General features: G+C 37.1%; 1 protein-coding gene across 1 annotated transcript; it reads right to left on the bottom strand.

Annotated features, from left to right (window-relative positions):
• Positions 1–425: 425 nt before the first annotated feature.
• bnip3lb (BCL2 interacting protein 3 like b) lies at positions 426–22,632 on the bottom strand. The gene is made up of 6 exons (XM_007236239.4): positions 22,363–22,632; positions 8,721–8,943; positions 8,510–8,579; positions 7,216–7,310; positions 5,702–5,851; positions 426–3,899 (listed from the first exon to the last, which is right to left on the bottom strand). Exons 1-6 carry the CDS (start codon positions 22,415–22,417, stop codon positions 3,851–3,853), a joined length of 642 nt encoding a protein of 213 aa, XP_007236301.1. The 5' UTR covers positions 22,418–22,632; the 3' UTR covers positions 426–3,850.
• Between the last annotated feature and the right edge of the window lie 1,003 nt (positions 22,633–23,635).

Consider the following 23,635-nt stretch of genomic DNA (forward strand, 5'->3'; position numbering starts at 1 on the left):
TGAACTGAATTACTGAAATAAACTTCTATTTCTTTTTTAATGATAAAATTTGTTGAGATACTCTAGTAAGCAAAACAAGTAATGGCACATTTGTTTCTTCTAAAATCAAGGCTGTTTAAAAAAAGGGTTTATTCTGCTTATGTTGTTATGGTGTCTCGATTGTCCACAGAAAAACTGGATTTATAGTAGAATTTGAGAAAAACAACATTGATGTGAGGATTTGATAGCTTTCAGCAATCAATAAGATTAATAAAATCATAAGATTAATAAGAGTGGGCAGTGAATGGACACAGTGGCCCAATCCCATTGGTGTTTCCAATAAACTGGCAGCTCAACTCAAGTGCAAAAATTGCACTATTAAAACAATAAACACACAAAAAAAACAGAATGCACAGAAACAAAGAAAAGAATAAACCAAGAGGCTGTTGCAGGTTGTTCTTTAAACTTTAATGTCAAAACAATCGTAAATGTCCAGGGGAAAATACGAAAAAAAAAAAAAAAAAGTTTTATTGACAAACTATTACAATGAATGCTTTTTATGTATTTATTCATTTATTTATTTTACATCGTCTGAGGTTGTTTCAGGCTCTAGGTGGCGCCATTTCCACAGCAGCTCTCTGTCCTGTTCCCCTATACTGTGGCACCACCACTTAAAAAGCACCTAAAAAGCATAACGCAAAACTTAAAGATCTTAAACTTAAACCCCTCTTCGTTCTTTTCTACGAAGCCCGTCGTACATCTTTACGTCATTACATCATCACTCGCTCAGATCTGTCCAATCACACGTCTCAGGTTTCCATAAAGAGTAAAAAACACGAATCAAATTAAACCAAATAAAACGATATGCGGTACATTAAATACTGTCAAAACACAGATAGACAAAACAGAGACAGACATCAAAGGTCTGAAACATCAAAGCAGTGGGATTATCAAAAGGTGTGGTCAGGCACAGGGGGCTGTGAATGAAGCGTTTTTAGCATCAGCAAAAGAAATTCTGGGTAATTACACAGACATGCCAAAAATCATCGGACAGCAGTATGTTAATTCTGAAGTCATGTGACATGTGACATTCTTTAATAAACAGCTCTGGAAAGAGCACTTTAGTTTGCTATTTATAGGTTTATATTTGAGTAAAATTAACATTGTTGGTTTTTTTTTTTCTTTTATTCTATTGTCAATTTAGAGCATTTATTTGTAGAAAATGAGAAATGGCTAAAATAACAAAAAAAAAGATGCAGATCTTTCAGACCTCAAGTAATGCAAAGAAAACAAGTTCATATTCACAAAGTTTTAAGAGTTCAGAAATCAATATTTGCTGGAATAACTTTGGTTTTTAATCACAGTTTGTGCATCTTGGCATCATGTTCTCCTCCACCAGTCTTACACACTGCTTTTGGATAACTTTATGCTGCTTTACTCCTGGTGCAAAAATTCAAGCAGTTCAGTTTGGTTTGATGGCTTGTGATCATCCATATTCCTTTTAATTTGGTAAAATCAAAGAAACTCATAGTTCCAGAGATTTATTAGTAAAACAAGTAATATATATACCATCTTATTAATTCTGATGATACAACATCCTGGGGGTTGATTTTTTTTTTAAAGTTTGAATTGAGATTTCTGATCAGATCATTTCCACCGGAGAAGGCAGGTATTATCTTTATCTAAAAGCTTGTTTTATTTGCAGTAGTGTGCTAAGCTAACCCCTCCGGACAGTGGATGGCCTGTTCTCGCTGTTGCGGTTATTACATATGTTTCTGCAGGGTCGGTGACACAGTTAATGTGGGCGGGGCTTCACTGTCAGGTACACTTTGATTTAATTTCACAGTAGTTATAATAATAATAATAATAATAATAATAATAATAATAATAATTTAGTCGTATGCGTCTTTGATCACCTCCGAATATGATCGGTTTCAATGATTGGGTCCTTACGATACACTGTATCTTGTTCACACTTTGTGCTCGACACTTATGGTCAGATCACCCAAAATCAGGTGTTAATACCAGGTGTGAACAGGGTTACAGATGTTATGAATAAGGAAAAATAAAGAAAAAAACTGTTAGAAAAAAATAAAAACGCTTCACACAAGCCTGATATGCAGTTAAAGCAACACATAAGGATGAGCAAAATAACAAAACAGACATGAACAATAGACAAAAACATAGACAAACACAACAATACACACAAACAACAGTCTTTCTTACATACAAAAGGTCCCATAGACCCCATTCCATACCAAATGTATCCAGGTTCTGCTTAACATTCGGTTTTATATAAATACTAGGGATGCACCAATCTGCCTTTTTTAAGTTTCGATATCAATACACCTATTTATTTTATCTATATATTAGTCGATGCTTGACAAAGATCAGACACTATTGTTGAATTGAATTGTGTTATCTGTTATTTGTTTTTTGGGCTCAGGATTTTATTTTGAAATTAGAAGCCTGTAATAAGTTCCTGATTTTCCTTATATGGTAGAAAGAGAAAGACCAGCTAAAGCAGTCATTCTATTACCCCACCCCCTTATAAATGAGTAGACCAGCCACTGACTTATCAAAAGATAATTATTGAGTAAAATTCTGCTATTTAACAATATTTAATATGAGTTCTTTTTTTAATCATATTTTATCAGTGATAAAAATGTAAATGTAAATTTAAATATGTTCTGAAAGGGTTTCCAGCAGAAGCCAGCTCTTATCTTTCTTTCTATGGAACGCTCAAAACCAGTAAAACAAGGCAGAAACGGCAAAACCTTTATAGCTTTTATAAAATTCTGACATCTTTGGATGTAATTTTTTGGGATTTTGGATATGAACATCTCTATAATTCAGTAAATGTAGGTAATTTTAAGTTAAAGTCAGTGCATCCCTATTAAATACATCATAAAAAACATTAAATATCAGTTTAAATGTAACAGGTCTCGCGCTTACGCTGATAAACTAAATACATTTTTTTTAAGAGTATTATTACATTTTTTATTATTTTTAGAATGTATTAAAAGTCCAGGTCTGTGTTTCGGCTGGGTATGGAAATCTATGGCAAGTCCAAACTTTGAACACATACACAACACAAGTCTTGACCAATCAATCAATCAATCAATCAATCAATAAACCAATACATCAATCAATTAGCGAAGCACAGTATAACTTAAAATGCCTATAAATCAACAAAATTATCAAATGTTGAAATCATTTTCCATATAACTCTCCGCTCATCAAAGTAAGCTCTACTATTCAGGCGTGCTGCTGTATTTACTCTCACTAGGAGTGGGTTGATCCCTTCATATGGGGCATTATTGTGGGTTTTTGGGTCACATTCTTTAAAAACCACAACTTCTGAAAAATAAAAGTCTCTCATGGATTTGGTTGTTCTCTGCCCCGCCCCTTTCCCCCCTCATTACACCCCCAAATGTCTAAAACGACTAATCTATTTAGGACCACGAAGGAAGCAGAACAACTATCGCTCAAGAAAACCAACAATTAAAGAATCAGAAAGTAAGAAGAAGAAAGACTATCAGAGAGGAAGAGGAGAAAGAGGAAGAAAGAGGAAGAAAGAGGAAACACAGGAAATATAAGTGGGAAACTGAATCGCCATCAACAATACGGCACATTCCGGCTAAACACAGCTTTCAGGAACAGCCAAGCCAAGCCAAGGAGGTACACCAATGTACTGTACTGTTAAACATGGGGGAGGGTGAGAAGATAAAAGAAGAAAGGAAAGAAGAAAAGAAAATAAAAGAAGGGAGGATCGCGGGGCGAGCTGGAGGGTACGATTTCATTTCCGCGTACAAACTGCACCGTTCCCCCTGAATCCACACGGGCTGAGGCACTGCATCAGTTCTGGTGCTCAAAAGGAGCTGGCAGGGGGCGTGGTCAGCCTCTTCCCAATGTAGACCCTGAGAAAGAGAGAGAGAGAGTGGGTTAGTTCAGTCATAAACACCAAAAAACACCAGACTCTAAAACAGAGATAATCATATAAATCATATAATAAAAAAAAAAAAAAAAAAAAAAAATATATATATCCAAACAATCAATTGCAATGATAATCAATGTCTAATTTAAATGAAGCTAATTATTTATTTATGTAGATGTGAATTGTTTATGTATATGTTATAACTGATCAAATGTTTTATTTTTTCAATTAATCTTTTAATCAATTAATGCTTTGGCAATACTGTTATATACTATGGTCATGCCAATAAAGCTTATTTGAATTGAACTGAAATTGACTGTTAAATAGAGAGAGAGATATATAATAATAAAATATATAATAGATATTTTTTTATATGTATTTTTTTTTTTTTTTACCTTTTTTATATTCAATCCTTGTTTCATTGCTTTGGCTAAATTTGTTAAGTGCAATTCATGCCAATAAAGCAATTTTAAATAAAAAAAAAATGGAAAATTGATAGACAGAGAGAGAGAGAGATAAAGAGACAGAGAGATAGATAGATAGAAATATAAATAGATAGGTGGAGAGAAGGAGAGATAGACATAGAGAAAGATAAAGATAAAGATTGAGAGAGAGAGAGAGAGAGAGAGAGTGTAACAGAGATAGAGAGAAAGAGATTAATGAATTGCATACACCACAGACAAATAGAGAAGCACTCCTCTAGACAAAATATAGTGAATCGAATGTACACTTAAGTGTGTGTGTGTGTGTGTGTGTGTGTGTGTGTGTGTGCACAAGTGGTTTCCTACTTTTTCCTACTTTTGTCTTAGCCTAGTCTGCCCTCTGCTGGTCAAACCAGGGAAATAAAAATGTCTACACGAAATTCTACAAATCATATTTAAACTATTAAAAGTATATTTTAATAGTTTGAAGCACCTATATTAAACAAAAAAATTACAAAATATACTATAGGAAACATTCACACAGGCTGGATGTTATTTTTACTAAGATACTAGTGTTTTTTCTTCTTTTTTCAAGGAAATAGGTCCCTGAAATTATGTTTTTGTCTAAGAAAATAAAGTTTTTTTTCTATTAAAGTTTGACATACAGCGCTTGTTTGACTTTAAAATATATATATATATATTTTTTAAGATTTTTTTTTTTTTCACTTAGCTTAGCATTGCAGGTCTGTTACTTACTAGTGTTGCATAAAATGCGCCTTATAATCCGGTGAGCCCTATATATTACAACAGATTTAAACCAGAAAATACTTTTGTTGACAGTGCACCTTATAACTTATAACTTATAAATGTGAGAAAAAAACTGTAGTTACTAAAACATAACAACTTCATTTTAATGGAGTGGACAGAGTACAGTCTCTGTAATACTTACGCAGCTAACCTCATTGTCCAATTAAGCATGAAGAGTGGCCAATCAGGATGCTCAGGATTTGTCACTCTCTCACTATGTGTTTGCGTCCTCCCCTCTCGTTTCTTTTTTTCTCTCTCTCTCGCTCCATTACACATTATGAACAATTAAATTCTGCGTTGACAATTTATTATAGTCGACGCTGTCGATTACACAGAATAATCGTTGAACTTTTTACTTCATGATTTTAAATTATCTTGAAATTCGTAAAAAATTCGATGCATCATTCCGTTTTTTTGTTGATGTTGTGTAAATAGCAGGGCTGTCAACTTTGTCAAAATTGACAAATAAACGACATGTAATTTTTCTAATCTATTAAAATTTGAAATGCATTTTTATAACTCTGATATATATTTGTGTGCACACAGTCTCACTCACCCGAGCCCCAGGGCCAGTATGTGTGAAAGCAGCAGCGAGGGGATGAACACTCTCAGAAACTCGGCTGAGAAGATTCCTCCTTTCTTCATCACTCCGGTTTTCCTCATGCTGAGGGTCACGGATCGCCGGGGGTGACGGAAATGGAATTCTCTGCAAGACACAAACCCCGCCCACATTCAGTACCTTCCGTACCACTCATCGTCTTCATCTTCATCTTAATCAAAACCACCATCAGTTCTGCCTCTTTTATACCAACAACTACAGCACACAGACAGTTTAAACATCTCTATAGAAAAGCCACCTAATATGAGAGTGCAAACACACAAGACAGTTCTAAGAGAGCAATGAAGAGAAAGCTGTGCATATCCTGACTTTGCCACAATCGATCAATCATTGGCATTTTTATTGTATGAAGACTGATATGCACTCTTTCCTGAGATATTATGAGATATAATAAAGTATATCTGCCAGAAGTAAACTAGAAGTTAACCACACTACACTATTATTACTGTCTCCCTCCCAAAAAATACAGGGAAATACCTTCATTTACAAAAAAAAAAAAAAAAATCATTATTTTGAATAATTTAAATGATTGACACCACTAAAATAAATAATTAAATCTAATGCTGATATTTCATAAAAAAAGAAAAAACTCTGGAAATCTAAAATGCATCCAGCAGGTTGCTGAGAGAAAAGATTTATAGTGTAAGCAAAAGTTGTTTTTTTCCTTCAAACAAGATGGAGAGATGAAGAGAAAGATTGAGTTTCTCCTAGTGACTCATGGCAGCTGTTAAATAAATGCACTATGTTAGAATAATTATTGTTTTTTGTATTTTTTGGTTACAATTTAGACAAAGGTATCAAAAATGGTATTATTTGAGCATTATATCAATTTCATACTATCATATTGGTATCTAAAATTTTAAAACAATACCCAGCCTACATGAAAGTGTGCGATAAGGGAAGATAAGGTCACTGGTTGCAGGACCTCAATAATGTAACGTTGGGCTGTTAAATGCCTTTAATGAAGATCTTTTGGACCTTCTGGAGGGGTGACAATGAATTGTTGATCTTGTTGCCTCCACTCACAGATACATTTGTTGTTTCCACCAAGACAAAAGTGAGACTCATCACTGAAGATACCATACAGGTATCCTAAAGACCAGGTGGTTCTTGTATAAATTGAGAGTATACCTGACCTCCTTTCTTCAAACTTGAGCAGAAGCCAGGTACCCAAGCTGCTGAGCTGCACAGTAAAATAATACGCTGAATGAAATCACAGGAGACCTGATACTGATCCAAAAACACTTGGCAGTTTGAAGGGAGGACATAAATAGTAGATTAAAGAGTGGAACAGAACAAGTCTGCTCTAGAACTGATAAGAATGATTATAATTATAATTTCACACTCATCTTTTTTTAGCTCTGAAGATGAATATATAAGAATATAAAAATATAAGCTGCAGTTCCTCCAGACCCTGCTGAAGAGGCTACAGGACAGAAAACAGTACTTACTTGGGCGGGACGTTCTCTGGTCTGCTGGACCAATCGGCAACCCAGTCTGAGTCCTTCATTAGAATATCATCATCCCTCATCTTCTCCAGCACCTCCTGAGGACACACACACACACACACACACACACACATACATACATTTATAGATAAAGAAATAACAGAGGTAAAGTGTGTGTGTGTGTGTGAGAGAGAGAGAGAGAGAGAGAGAGAGAGAGAGAAAGAGAGAAAGAGAGAGAGAAAGAGAGAGAGAATGAACTAACTAGTAATTAAAATGAACTCAAACTGTGATCAATGTAGTTAGACAGAAAGAGCAGATTATTGCGATGAATGATTATTGAGATGAATGATTATTGAGATGAATGATTACTGAGATGAATGATTATTGAGATGAATGATTACTGAGATGAATGATTACTGAGATGAATGATTACAGAGATGAATGATTATTGAGATGAATGATTATTAAGATGAATGATTACAGAGATGAATGATTATTAAGATGAATGATTACTGAGATGAATGATTACTGAGATGAATGATTACTGAGATGAATGATTACTGAGATGAATGATTACTGAGATGAATGATTACAGAGATGAATGATTACAGAGATGAATGATTACAGAGATGAATGATTATTGAGATGAATGATTCCTGAGATGAATGATTACTGAGATGAATGATTACTGAGATGAATGATTATTGAGATGAATGATTATTGAGATGAATGATTATTGAGATGAATGATTATTGAGATGAATGATTCCTGAGATGAATGATTATTGAGATGAATGATTCCTGAGATGAATGATTATTGAGATGAATGATTATTGAGATGAATGATTACTGAGATGAATGATTACTGAGATGAATGATTATTGAGATGAATGATTCCTGAGATGAATGATTATTGAGATGAATGATTATTGAGATGAATGATTATTGAGATGAATGATTACTGAGATGAATGATTACTGAGATGAATGATTATTGAGATGAATGATTCCTGAGATGAATGATTATTGAGATGAATGAATATTGAGATAAATGATTATTGAGATAATTGATTACTGAGATGAATGATTACTGAGATGAATGATTATTGAGATGAATGATTCCTGAGATGAATGATTATTGAGATGAATGAATATTGAGATAAATGATTATTGAGATGAATGATTACTGAGATGAATGATTACTGAGATGAATGATTACTGAGATGAATGATTACTGAGATGAATGATTACTTAGATAAATGATTATTGAGATTAATGATTTTTGGGATGAACGGTTACCTGGGTTTCTCCTCTGTCCACGTCAAAGCTGATCTGTCCTTCATCCTGAGGACTGTGGGGGCGAGGGGGGCTGCAAAACAAATCAACCAACACAAAACTAAATCCGGGGTAGAGATCATCCAACACCCTGGCCTCACTAACACTCACTCATCTAGCTGAATGCCAATTAAACGCTAACTAATGAAATGTAGGCGTGCACAGTGCCCCCTACCTGTCACAAGAGGAGTTGCTGCGGCTGGACTCGTGCTGAGCGTCCAGCAGGATCTTCTCCATGTCTCCGTTATGGATGGAGGACGAGGAGGGGACGTGCTCCAGTCCGCCTGCAATGCCGTCGTCCTCCTCGACCACCTGGGCTAACGGTGGCGTCGCCAGGCTGATGGACGAGGCCTGAGAGCCACCTGAGCTTCTGTTCATCTCCAACTCCACCCACGAGCCTGAGGAGGAGAAACATCGATGAGAAAATATCTCTACATTAGGGCTCCAGATGTGGTCTGCAAGCATGACACATCTGGCGGTGAGGTTGTTTCAACTATAATGAACAATAATAAACAAAAAAAAATACAATAAAATGCTTCTCTGGTGAGCTTTTGTTTACATTCCTCCCTATCTCCGTATAAGGGCGTTTTAAGGGCGTCCCAATTCACTAGCCGGGGCAGCGGTAGTGTATTGGAGCGCAACCTGACAACACGGTTCGAACCCGTGTGAGGGGCGGTGTGTTTATTTATTTATTTTATTTTATTCCTTTCTTCTTGGGTTTACCTGCTTTGAGATCAACTGTTCTGCAATTGGGTTCAACAACCCTCTGGGCTGGAGAGCTACTAGTGTGTGGAAGCACTCCATCCCATTACCTAAACAGGTTTATTTTTTTTGTGGCCCACCACTTAATTAATTGCAGACACCTGTCCGAAATGCTGTACATGTTCCTAAAATGTTAGAGCTGTCCCTTGTAACACTACTAGGGGTGACTGATTGTCGTATGCGAAGCTTCTTATAACATTACATACGAAATTGGAGCAGTGTGTTGCTCCACACCTAAATAAGGATTAAAATGCTAAACATAAGGCCTCCATACTCAAACCAGACCATCATCAGATCCCAAATAAAACCTTGATTGGTCTGTAAAGAAAATACAGTTTCACTTTGTAACAGTTTTACTGGTTTCTTGTTCAAATACATTGTTAAAAAAAATGGAAACTGGTTTTATACAAGCTTTATTTCCTATAAAGCTTATATTTACCATCTTTTCAACACAACTTCTCTATAAGCATCGACTCTCTCTCTCTCTCACCGACAAAGGTTGCTAGGAACCTGGGTGTTATGGTTGATGACCAGCTCTCCTTCACGCACCATGTGGCCTCAGTTGCTCGATCCTGCTGCTTTGCGCTTTATAACATCAGAAAAATTAGACCGTTTCTGACGCAACAGGCCACCCAACTCCTAGTACAAGCGGCCGTCATCTCACGCCTCGACTACTTCAATGCCCTGCTAACTGGCCTCCCGGCCTGCGTAGTAAAACCACTCCAAATGATCCAGAATACAGCAGCACGCCTGGTCTTCAACCAGCCAAAACGGGCACGTGTCACCCCGCTGCTCATTGAGCTCCATTGGCTACCAGTTGATGCTCGCATCAAATTCAAAGCTCTTACAATCGCCTACTAGAGGCCGACCGATCGATCGGCCAGCCGATTTAATCGGCCGATTTTTGTTATTTTTTTATCAATCGGCATCGGCCGATTTTCTTATTTGGCCGCGCCGATTTTAATCCGGCACATCTGCGGGCAGCTACTTGGAACGCAGCGCAAGGTTTCAAGAGTGAGCAAGACTTTCAACGGGTAAGGCATCCATTTTTACAATCCAGTGTCCCAAAGTCTATATTTTCTCTCATGATTAGTAATCTGTGATGTTGCTTCATTTACTGAAAAAGAATAGAATTTCAACTGCATCGGTGTTGTAGCATTTCTCTCCAAACGAAACTATGCTTAGCGTTGATGGCAGGAGTGCATTTGGAATGCGCCCTGACTATGCAAGGCAAGCCCTATCTATAAGCTCTAGTATAAAATAACTGACGTCTCTTCTTCAGAAACGAAAATCTAAGTAAATAAAATCAAATTAACACTTGATATTTTCAGTATTTAAATTATTTTTAGACGAAATGAAAAAGGGCAGGACTAAAACTGTTTAAGGATATTCGCAGCATCAGCTGCGCTGAAATAATAATTACTGGTTAGTCAGGATTATTAGAGGACTGTACTTCTCCTTATATATATATAAATAAGCTTTATTGTAAACGAATTAATAAAACAAATAGTTTCTAAAATAATGGAGTTAAAATAAAACATCTCTTTTTCCTTCACTACAAACAGACATTAAATCATGCCGCCTCCTGCTGTTCTGCTGTAAAACTCACCCGTTTAAAGCGGTTTGCGCTGTTAGATATTAAATGAAACGATGAGCAGAATTTTCTGTTTTGTCGGGTTCTACTTTAGAACCCCCTCCAGACTTTTCTGATAAAAGCTCATTTTATCCTGAACCTATAAAGTCCGCGCTCTTCAGCTTTCTCAACTCATTTTCCGCTCACGCCGAACCTCCAGTACAGCTGATGAGACGCGTTTCTCTGGCTAAGGAGCTCATTTGAAGAAAAAAAAAAAAACAGATAAAGCTATATTTAAATTACAGCACCTGTCTGTTTTTGCATTATTTATAATTTTATTCTTAATTTAAACGTCACCCATTTTTGTAAAATAATAGCTGCAGCCCTAATGTGAACATTTTATAACATTGTCCTCCCATGTCCATTCGTTTTCAACTGCATGGAGTTGAAGAAGAAATGAGCTTTGCCGTTTTGGAGTAACTATCTAAAGTTGTCACATTATGGAAGTCTTCTTGCACTCTGTTAAACATATTAAAATGAATAATTAATAGACTAACAGACTGCAACAAGTCATACATTTGTTAATTAGTAGGCCCCTACAGTAAATTTTATATAATAGCCAACATAATATTTCTACTATAAACATGAATATATAGTGTATATAGAACATATGTTATATAATGAATAAAATAAAATGTTATGGATAATACAATCTAAATAAAATTAATATTTTTTTTATTAACATATAGTGATATAGTAACATTAAAGTCACTATAAAATGCTAATTTATTTTCAATAAATTGTGTGAAGTTTACAACTGTTGTTCCTCCTCTTACTAGTATGATTTTAAGCATGCCAAATAAATATAATACGATAGCATATCGGCCCTAAAAATCGGCAGGTCACATCGGCCATCGGCTGACTCTGACCACTAATGATCGGTATCGGCATCGGCCTTAGAAAAACCCATATCGGTCGGTCTCTATCGCCTACAAGGTGATGACAGAACAGCTCCTTCCTACCTGCACTCGCTTCTGAAGGCTTACGCTACCTCCCGGCCGCTGCGCTCCTCCAATTAATGTCAGCTTGCTTTACCAAACAAACATTCACACAAAGCAATCCAGACTGTTCTCATACAGAGTTCCCCAATGGTGGAACAAACTACCTCCCACTACCAGATCAGGAGAATCTCTCACTATCTTTAATAAACTCCTGAAGACAGAGCTCTTCATAGAGCACTTACTCTCCTAACACCTCTAACTAACTACCTTCTACTACCAGATCAGGAGAATCTCTCACTATCTTTAATAAACTCCTGAAGACTGAGCTCTTCATAGAGCACTTACTCTCCTAACACCTCTAACTAACTACCTTCTACTACCAGATCAGGAGAATCTCTCACTACCTTTAATAAACTCCTGAAGACAGAGCTCTTCAAAGAGCACTTACTCTCCTAACACCTCTAACACACTAACTACTTCTAACCTCATTTCCTTCTTCCCCTCCTTCACTTCTCTATACCTTTATTTCCCTTCGACCTCCTTTAAGCCCTATCTAAAATGGTTTATCTTAATTCCTATTACTTTTGTACTTGACTTTTGTAAGTCGCTTTGGACAAAAGCGTCTGCCAAATGTAATGTAATGTAATGTAATGTAATATTTATAAATAGAAATGTTTGATTGAGCTTCATATTAATATTAATTTGTTCAAAACCCACTAGAGAACAATCTCTTTAATCTTTCTCCATACTGTATAACGCTGATCAGAGTCCCTGTAAATCAGCAGGGATTAATCATAAAGGACAGGGAAGCCCAAAACCGCAGTGCTTAGCTTTTCTTCCATGCTTCTCTGGAATGTTTTCATACTTTGCACCGAGGACACGTATCAGGCAAACACCTGCTCCCTGATTGGACAGACGCATTGCGTTAGACAGATTCATTTGCAAGTTCACCTCGGCTCTATTTTTTTCATCGGATCACATCCCCCAGACTCGACGCATCAGACCCATGATGCACTGCACAACTGTCTGTTGGAGTTGATGCTTCCCATTGAAAATGAATGGGATATGTGGCTGTGCTTTGTTGCGCAGAGCAGTATAAATGCAGCATTAAAGTCTGTCAACTGGGCAAAATATCTATGAATTCTTCATAGAGACATGTCTAGCATCTAATGATCTCTCACCAAGAGGTACACTACCCAAAAGTAGCCCCTAAATAGCTTTTACCATTCACAAATCTGCTAAAACAAACAACTTTGCAGCAATATTAAGCATATGCCATATTTAAACAATTTCAAGTTAATTTAAAACATTTAGCAAAATTACATAAATGACCAAAATATCCGGCCCGACCCAACCCGAGCCTGTGCGTATTCTAGGGCTGCAGCTATCGATTATTTCAGTAATCGAGTACTTAACTGAAAAATGAATTCAATTAATTGAGTAATCAGATAAAACTTTTTTTTTTAAAATAAAGAGCAATTAAAAATACACAAGAAAAAAACAAGACATTTCACTTAATAATGAATGACCAATTGATTTCCTTTTTTAGAAAAGTTATATCTTAAATTTAAAACAAACATTTTCAAATTGCAAACACAAACAGAAATAAATAAAGGAATAATAATAATTTAATAATTAGTACTTTAATAAATTAAGTTAAATAATTTTCAACAAGGATTTCTTGTAAGTATTAAAACTACAGGAAAATTAATAAATAAAAAAGGCATACAAATTTGCATGATGTTGTGCATCTTAGCTTCTGAACAGCAGAGATGTTGCCAGTTCTTCTCACCGAGCCGGTGACATGTATTCGTTTATAAACTCCTCAGCGCTGTGTTCACTTACAGAAAGCCTGTATTAAGTCCACAATTGTCTGTTTTTATAAACTAAACACACATTAGACAGTATTTTTAATAGTCAGCACTCCACAGCGCTGTCGTTATGCTATTGAGCTACATTAATGTTAATCTCACTGATTTGTTATAAGGTATATTAACCTTCTCTCGACCCTTTTTCCTCGTAAGTTGACGCTCTGTCCCCCCGCAGCTTCAAAATACCCTCTTCTAAACTAAAACCTCTGCTGCCTGCTCCTTCTTACTGCTCTTCTTCCTGCTAAGCACATTGTCACATTAAAGGCACGAGTTTTTTAATTAAATAAACGATTACTCGAGGCACAGAAAATTACTCGATCAACTCGACTAATCGTTTCACCCCTAGCGTATTCTGTCCAAGCCCCATTTAAACCAGACATTAAACCAGTACAGCGTTAAAACTGAGCTTTTAAAATACATTTTTGGGATGTTTGAATAAGCGAAATCTATTCAGAGTGATGTTAATTAACACTGCAACACTGAAAAAGCATAGACCTATTATTTAAGAAAAATGATTATTAAGAACAGATCTCCGAAAGATTAAAACACCAACAACGCGAGCAATGATCCACAGGACTAAACTTCAGTTAACTAGGCTACAAAGATTATGTCTGAAGGACTTTCCTCTAATCTAATATAATATAATTTAACATGTTTTAAAAATAGAAAATAATTTCTACCAAAATACATTTTTTATACTGAGCTTATAGCCTATGTGCAAAAACACACACACAAAAAAACAGTAATAAGGCTTAATAAGTAATAATACAGACAAGTGGAGTGTGCACTGTGCACTTGTGCAACTTTTTTTTTTAAACACAGTTTGATTTGTTACTTTGCTATATTGTGATCATCATGCCATGGCTTTATATAAAATAAAAGTAAAAAAAATATATTATTAAAATACACACGCCTGTCACAGATTATTTTTTTGTTGAGCCCGACTCAGCCCAGGGAAAATGGTGGGAAATCTAAGCTCTACCAGTACTAACTCCACACTTGTAAGAATTCTATTGTTTTCTCCATTGTTATTTGAGTTCTTTATAAAGCTCCTCACTGAAAACACACTCACACAAAGAAAGCTCGGAGTTCTTCACTGTCCCGAGTTCCTTCTCCTGCAGATCAGCAGCAGTCTACACCCAAGAGGCTGCAGGATATATTTAGACTGAGATGTCGACACAGTTCTCAAAACCACCAGCACCCAATCTAACTCAGCAAACATGATCCTTCATACTGCGTTGATCTTCCTGCAGTTTACACTAAACATACAGCAGAAAACCTTCACTGGACCTTTAATGCTGCAGTAGATGGCATATATTTATATTTATGTATTTTATGTGTTTCTTTTAAGCTTTTTATTTATTTATAAGACTTCTTTTTTAACCATAGGAACGTGGCTAAGGTTACTGCTAATTAAAACTGCCAGTATATCAAAAACAATGCAAATATACTACTTAACTATAGGGCTGCGACGATTAGTCGATATAATTGACATTGTCGGTTATTTAAATTTCTCGACTACAAATTTAATTGGGGACTAATCGTTCATTTAAAACAGTACCGCATTACACAAAATGCTGAGGACAGAAGCCCAATGGAAGATGGGTAAATGGCTCACTCAACGTAGTCTGTTTCCAAATGTGCCCAAACAGATCAGATTAAACATTTACTCACTAAATAATCAGTTCTTTCAACGTTTAAACAACATCTAGACATTTAAATGCCTTTTAAATCTCATGTTCAGCTTATTCTATCGCTTTTAGAGATGAAGGGCATGACAAAAATAATCGTTGAGTAATCGACTAATCGAAAAAATAATCATCAGATTAATCGACTACCAAAATAATAATTAGTTGCAGCCCTACTTAACACCAAACCTTCATTATCGGGTATAACAGCCACACACCAGGCATTACCGTGTATCCTGGGTAATACAATCACAAAACTGAATTGGGGACGCGGCCGTGAAAAACCGCCTTTATAAGGAGAGGGAGCCCAAGAACGAGCGGAAAAACGAGAACGGGCGGAAACTAAAGTCACGCCGAGCGCGACAGAGAGACAAGCGATGAATGTAAACTAAATCTGGCCAGAGAGGCATTTATTATATTACTATTATATATCTGTTTCATCATAGTTCATACCTTACAGGATATAGCACTGAATCATAAGTTAAAAATTGGTCCGGACCTTGGCCTGTCGAAACTGGACCATACTGAATTCTAATTAAATACTCCTGCACTAGTGCATCTCAAAAATATCAGAATATATTTGAATATTAGAATATCATTGAAAAGTTACTTTATTTCAGTAATTCGGATCAAAATGTGAAACTTATTCATACAGCATAAAAAATAAAGAGTGTTTGATTTGACCTAATTGAAAACCTCAGGAATATAATCAAGAGGAAGATGGATTACAAGCCATCAAACCAAGCTGAACTGCTTGAATGTTTGCATCAGGAGTGAACTTCTTTTCTTTGCATTATTTGCGGTAATGAGGCAGTGTGGGCAGTGTGCCAATTCCTGCTGGAAAATGAAATCCGCCATATCTCCATAAAAGAAGTTGTCAGCAGAGGGAGGCTGTAAGATATGAAGTGCTGTAAGATTTTTTCTTGATAATAGAACACAGTGGATCAACACCAGCAGATGACAGACATGTCTCTTCAAATCATCACTGATTGGTTGAAACTTAACACTAGACCTCAAGCAGCTTGGACTGTGTGTCTCTCCATTTTTCCTTCAGACTCTGCTCTCTTGATTTCCTTTAAATGAAATGTAAAATTTACTGATGATCAGTGATGGTTTGGAGAGACATCTGCTGGTGTTGGTCCACTGTGTTTTATATATATATATATATATATATATAAAACACATATGTAAGTCCAAATAATATTATATAGCAATAAAATGTATTACAATAAAGTATTAAAGCTTTTATTCCTCTGTAACCACTGAGACGAGTTCAGCCCACAAAAATAGCGGGGTTAAAGCGGGTCAGACAGAACCAGAGACAGAGGGATCCCTGAAAAGCCCCTAAAGGACAGTAAAAAAAGGACAGTAAATGCCCCCTCAGCCCCCCCACTGATATACGAGGCACGTCTGAGCTCACTGCTTAAGGCTCTACGTGAGAAACGGCACACACACACACACACACAGTAATATCTTTATTGTCTGTGACTGGGCTGGTGAATGGGGCAGGGTGGAGGGCGGTGGGGGTGTTTCATGTCTGGCTTCAGCCGCTCTGCTGTCTCATCACTAACCACCACTATCTTATCACTGGGCCAGTGTTTGCCCACGTGGCTGACCAGCTGCTGACCAGCCGAGCCGTGAGGAAGATCTGCTCCTGCTCCCTCAGATACAGATACTCAACAGTTTCCCAGCAGCAGGAGAAAGGAAGAATGCACAGGCCGAGCACCAGATGACTTCCTCTAACTGAGTAAACATTCAGGTCATGTGATCGGATCGGAGAGGAGCTGAGCTGACTCTGCAGTATTAGCAAGACTAATAATAGAGTAACACTGGAGTAGAGCCTGGTTTTACTCTTAAAACACAATCAGTTCCTCACAGCATGGAGAATTCCTCGAAATGTTTAACATGTGTGATTGAACTTGTATATGATTTTACTTGATTTGGGAAAGACGCATCATGCAGCTGGATTTAGGGCGTGTCAGTGTGCCTTTGGTATTGTAAGGGAGCAAAAAACATCTGTAGGTAAATATGATGCAGGATCCATACAGAACCTGTAGAACCTCCATAACCAATGCATCTTATAATGTATCCAGATTCTCACAATTAACTCTTTCTCTAATATTGTAATTAATTACAGGGGTTGGACAATGAAACTGGAAAACCGGTCATTTTAGTGTGGGAGGTTTCATGGCTAAATTGGAGCAGCCTGGTGGCCAATCTTTCCTTAATTGCACATTGCACCAGTAAGAGCAGAGTGTGAAGGTTCAATTAGCAGGGTAAGAGCACAGTTCTGCTCAAAATATTGAAATGCACACACCATTATGGGTGACATACCAGAGTTCAAAAGAGGACAAATTGTTGGTGCACGTCTTGCTGGCGCATTTGTGACCAAGACAGCAAGTCTTTGTGATGTATCAAGAGTCACGGTATCCAGGGTAATGTCAGCATACCACAAGAAGGACCTACCACATCCAACAGGATTAACTGTGGACGCTGTAAGAGGAAGCTGTCTGAAAGGGATGTTCGGGTGCTAACCCGAATTGTATCCAAAAAAACATAAAACCACGGCTGAACCCAAATCACAGCAGAATTCAAAGTCTCTCCTGAATTCAACTCTCCTGTTTCCACCAGAACTGTCCGTCGGGACAATAAATTATTGTGCTCTAAAACCAGGTGTTTTAGCTTCATTGTCCAACTCCTGTATATCATACATGTAAAGTTTTTTTTTTTTTTTTATGTGTAAAAGCCCTGGTAAAGAATTGCCCAACCAGCATCACAGATGCCCCAACCCCCAGCCCTGAGCTTACTAATTTCATAACAGTAAACATGCATGCTGTCTGTTTTGGGAGTGTTGGGTATTAACACATGTCCATCATGCTCTTTGTTCAGGGCTGAGTTACGCTGAGCCTCTGAGCTGCGGCTGAACTGCATCCCTGTGATTTTTCCACGAAAACCAGTGCGACAGCTGATGCCCCCTTTACCCACGACTGTCCAGAATGTTCAGCCTCCACTCCGACATGTGAGTGTTTACAGTGCTCACAGATACAAACAGAAGCACAGCAGTGGAGCTCTGATCTGATCTGAGCTTTCTGACCTCTTTGTCAGGATTACAGACTGGAGACTGTGCATGTTAGAACAGCACTGCTGAGGTAGATTCATGATCAGAATAGCTCTACTAAGGTAAATGCATGATTAGAACAGAACTCCTTAAGCAAAATCATAATTAAAAGCACTGCTAAGGTAGATTCATGATCAGAATAGCACTGCTGAGGTAGATTCATGATCAGAATAGCACTGCTGAGGTAAATTAATGTATAAAACAGAACTTCTGATGCAAATTCGTGACAATTACAGAACAATTAAGGCAAATTCATATTTCAGATTAGAAAAGCACTGCTAAGGTAGACTGATTGTGCTTTGTTTGTATGTGTGCTGGGTTAAACAAAATGGATGATCAATGATTTGTTTTTTTAAATTGTAGTTTTATAATGTTTTTTTTAAAGCAGGACTAATATACATTTATTTATTTATTTTTTTTCAATGGTGAAATAAGTGACAAAACTAACTAATCATGTTCTGTATTTGGTATTTGGCCTTCAGCCAAATGTTTAATTGTCTTACGTTGTTGATTTGTATTTAGTTTAGTGAACTCACTAGGTTGAGTCTAGGTTAAGTTGAGTTAGTTGAGCTAATTTGACTTTACAGGTGTTGTGCCAAAATTTGCCAAGGTTCTACCAGAAATGGTAAAAAAGTAACAAAAAATGCATTTTTTTATTTTTCATTTTTTTTTAATCTGTTCAGTACTCAGTCAAATGTTGAATTCTGTTCAATGTTTAATTTCGTTGAATTCCCAAAAAATATAATTTCCACTTCTTCTGATGTAACCATCACCCCGTATGACACAGTAGCCCAGTTTTATACAGAACAGCATGCTCAACATGCTACATAAGAACGCAGGCAACAGGCCAGCAGCTTAAATATCAAGTCGCACATCCCCAATCATCTCCCACTTTTAGTTTTCCCTTTCCTACACACTTCTTATGCTTTACAGTAGGGCTGCAACTAATGATTATTTTGGAAGTTGACTAAGCTGATAATATTTTTTTTAATTAGCCAACGATTATTTCTGCCATGTCTTCCATCTCTAAAAACGATAGAAACAGCTGAACATGAGATTTAAAAGGTATTCAAATGTCTGGATGTTATTTAAACATGGAAATTACTTTTATTTAGTGAGTTTATATGTAATCTGTTGTGTTTGGGCACTTTTGGAGACACAGAATAAGTTGAGTGTAAACTGTGTGAGTGAGTAATTTACCCATCTACCATTGCATTTCTGTCCCCAGTACTTTTGTTTCGAATTAACGGTTAGTCGACAATGAAATTTGTAGTCAAAACATTTAAATAATCAACATTGTCGATTATATCGACTAATCGTTGCAGCCCTTCTTTACACACGTCCAAAACGTCCACATTTCCACAACCAACAGAAATAGAGCAGCCTGAGGTCCAGCATCCATTCAGACTCATGCTGAGAGAGAGAGTCAGTGTCTCTCTCTCTTTCAATCTCTCTCACTTTCTATCTGCCAGCCTTCTGCCAGCTTTTAGCTCGGTCAACAGCGAAGTGCTGACTGGCTGTTTACTCTCAGCGTGGTGCGACAGGCAGGAGCAGCCAGACAGAAAACGCTTTTATGACTTTACTGCATTCAGGCCTGTTTCAATATTTGGACACAAATGGACGCCGGCTGTAAAACAGCAGCGTTTAGAGCTTTCCAGTGATTCCAGGCATGCAGGACTGAGGATACTAAAGCTTTTAAGGCTTGTAAAGAGCGTGATGTATGTTCTACACCCATGAAAACACACGTGCACAACTCACACTTGTGTACTAGCTGGGGTGAGTTATGTGTGTTAGGAATAGAGAGCAACTCTGCAGGACCTCAGAACTTAACCCCTTTTAGCATGAAGTCCTTGTTTACATTTTCTATTTATTTTCTATTTATAATGTAGGCGTGATGACACATACATGACTAGCTATCTACCTTGTGCTTCCACTAACTGGACAAATTATTAGAAACCCCTACTCTACAATGTGCTTCCATTCACTTTATTAGAAAAACCTACTGTACTCTATGTACCCTGTGCTTCCACTTACTGGCAACTTTATTAGGAACACCTTCTGCACATTATGCTTCCACTTAATGGGCAAATTATTAGAAAGCCCTACTGTACGTTGTGCTTCCAAACACTGGCCACTTTATTAGAAACACCAACATAGCAACCTTGTGCTTTCACTAATTGGCCACTTTATAAGAAACACCAATATAGAAACACTGTGCATTCACTCACTGGTCAAATTATTAGAAACCCTTACAGTACACTGTGCTTTCAAACATTTGCCACTTTTTAGAAACACCTACTGTAACTTGTGCTTCCACTTCTTGGCCAAATTATTAGAAACCCCTCCTCGACAATGTGCTTCCACTTATTGGCCACTATATTAGAAACACCTTCTGTACCCTATTACCCTGTGCTTCCACTAACTGGCCACATTATTAGAATCACCGACCTCACTTGTGCTTCCACTAACTGGGCACTTTATTAGAAACAACTACTACCTTGTACTTCCAGTAACTTGACACTTTATTGGAAACACCTACTGCACCTTCTGCTTCCAATCACTGTGGCCACTTTATTAGAAACACCCCCTGTACATTGTGCTTCAAATTATTGGGCTTTTTTTTTTTTAAATACAAACATACCAAGCACGCTCATTCACTAACTGGCCACATTATCCGAAACACCTAATATACATTGTGCTTCCACTCATTGGCCACTTTATTAGAAACACCAACAAAGCAAATTGTGCATTCAATAACTGGCCACTTTATTAGAAACACCTACTGAACATTGTGCTTTCACTTATTTGCCACTTTATTAGAAATATCTATCGTCTAAAAAAAACGTATACCTTATGAAAAGTGCTGAAAAGGGTTCATTTAAACACTTTATTTGGCATAAAACCTTTACTAGCTACATTATATGAAGCAACTTCACACACTGACCACTTTATTAGGAACACATTTCCCCATAAATTAAATTTCCAAACACTTTCTTCAAAGAACACTGAAAATACTGAAAGTACAGGTTTATTTAGCGTTAGTTAGCTAAGGACCATTTTTGAGATCTTTTGTTGCGGCATATATACAGATATAACTTACAGCTAAATATACACCGAGAGCACTATTACATTCACCAATAAGAGCTCAATCTTGCATATCTGATTAATTTATCTATTTATACTGTGTTTTTAAGTCAGAATAGTGCAGAAATAGAGTCGTTTTACCTAGTTAGCTCTCAAGCTAACACCAGCTATCTGTGACACAAAGGGTTTAAACATCAAATAAAATATCAAATAGACGATAAAATACGCGAATCTTCGCTAAACTCAATCTGCCAGAAACATTTTCAGCCCACCACCTTGCTTAAAATCTGCTTTTTAAGCGAAAAACCTCTAAAACAAACTAAAAACCAGGCTAGAAACAAACACCTCCAGCTCCATTTTTCCTATCTAGCTAGGTTAGCTAGCTTCGTCTTGTTGACAATTGCAACAGCCCGCCTTCGCCACGGCTGCACGACCGCTGATTGGCCCAGAGCGCGTCGCTCCACGTCGTGAACCCGCCTTTTTTAACAAGTCGCGCGTTCTCATTGGTTACCAACGTTGTCAATTTAAATAAGAGGGAGCCTAGCGTTTAGCTACGTGCAGATTCAGAAATAAGCAGTGTTGAAGTATATAAATCGGATTTTACGCGAAATCAAAGCACGAAAAGTGTCAAAATCGATACATAATTGTGTAATAAATGTTTAACTGTAGTTATATAGAGATGACAACGTTCTAAAAGGCAGAAAAATGAGATAAACATACCGTTTAATCCAGGCTCTCCGTTGTTGTTATCTGTAGGAGCAGCACCGTCAGACATGGTGTGTATGTATGCGTGTATGTGTGTGTGCGTGTTTATAATGGGAAGCTTGCGTAATTCTGTTAGTCCAGTCCCTCACACACTCCTGGACGTGCTCAGAGGCGCGTAGCAGCACTAAGGGCCAATAGAGCCTGGCTGGTCCCAGTCCGTCCAAACCCAATGGGATTAAACCCCCCTATAATAAAGTCTCTCTCTGGGTGAACTGGGCTGTTTTGAAGTTCTGCAGTTTGCGATGACGCAAGAGCGGATCTGGCCAATGATAACGAAGAAAGCGCATTACGTAACGAGGCAAGACGAATCAGAAAGATAAACAAACGGGGCTTCCTTCATAATTTATAGAAAAACTCCACTATACACTAGTAGGTATTCTGGTGCATCTTAAAAAATTAGAATATCATTGAAAAGTTACTTCATTTCAGTAATTCAGTTTAAAATGTGAAGCATAAGATACAATTTTATATAAGACCAATTGATACTTTTGGCAGTGTGCCAAGTCCTGCTGGAAAATTAAATCCGCATCTCCATAAAAGTTGTCAGCAGAGGGAAGCATGAAGTGCTGTAAGATTTTGGACTTGATATAACACAGTGGATAAACACCAGCAGCTGACATTTCTCTCCAAAGCCATCACTGATTGTGGAAACTTCACACTAGACGACAAGCAGCTTGAACTGTGCTTCCTCCAGACTCCCTTAATTTACAAATGAAATGTAAAATTCACTGATGATCAGTGATGGTTTGGAAAGACATGTCATCTGCTGGTGTTGATCCACTGTGTTTTATCAAGTCTAAAGTCAGTACAGGGCTTTCCCACAAAATCTTACAGCACTTCATACTGCCTTCCCTTTATTGACAACTTTTATGGAGATGAGGATTTCATTTTCCAGCAGGACTTTTGCACACTGCCAAAAGTACCAATTAATCTTTTATAATATTCTAATTTTCTGAGACACTGATTTTTGGGATTTCATTGGTTGTAAGCCATAATCATCAACTCCAAAAGAGATACACACTTAAAATTGATCACTCTGTGTTTAATACATCTATATAATATATGAGTTTCACATTTTCAACTGAATTACTGAAATAAAGTAACTTTTCAATAATTATTATGAGACGCACTAGTACAGTACAGTTCCAGTCTAAAGTTTCTTCTTACACTGTAAATGAATTCTTAAGTCATCCAGGCAACGAAGGAACACATGTAATATATAGGAAAA

The sequence above is a fragment of the Astyanax mexicanus genome, chromosome 20 (assembly GCF_023375975.1).
Source record: "Astyanax mexicanus isolate ESR-SI-001 chromosome 20, AstMex3_surface, whole genome shotgun sequence".
Taxonomy (NCBI): Eukaryota; Metazoa; Chordata; class Actinopteri; order Characiformes; family Acestrorhamphidae; genus Astyanax; species Astyanax mexicanus.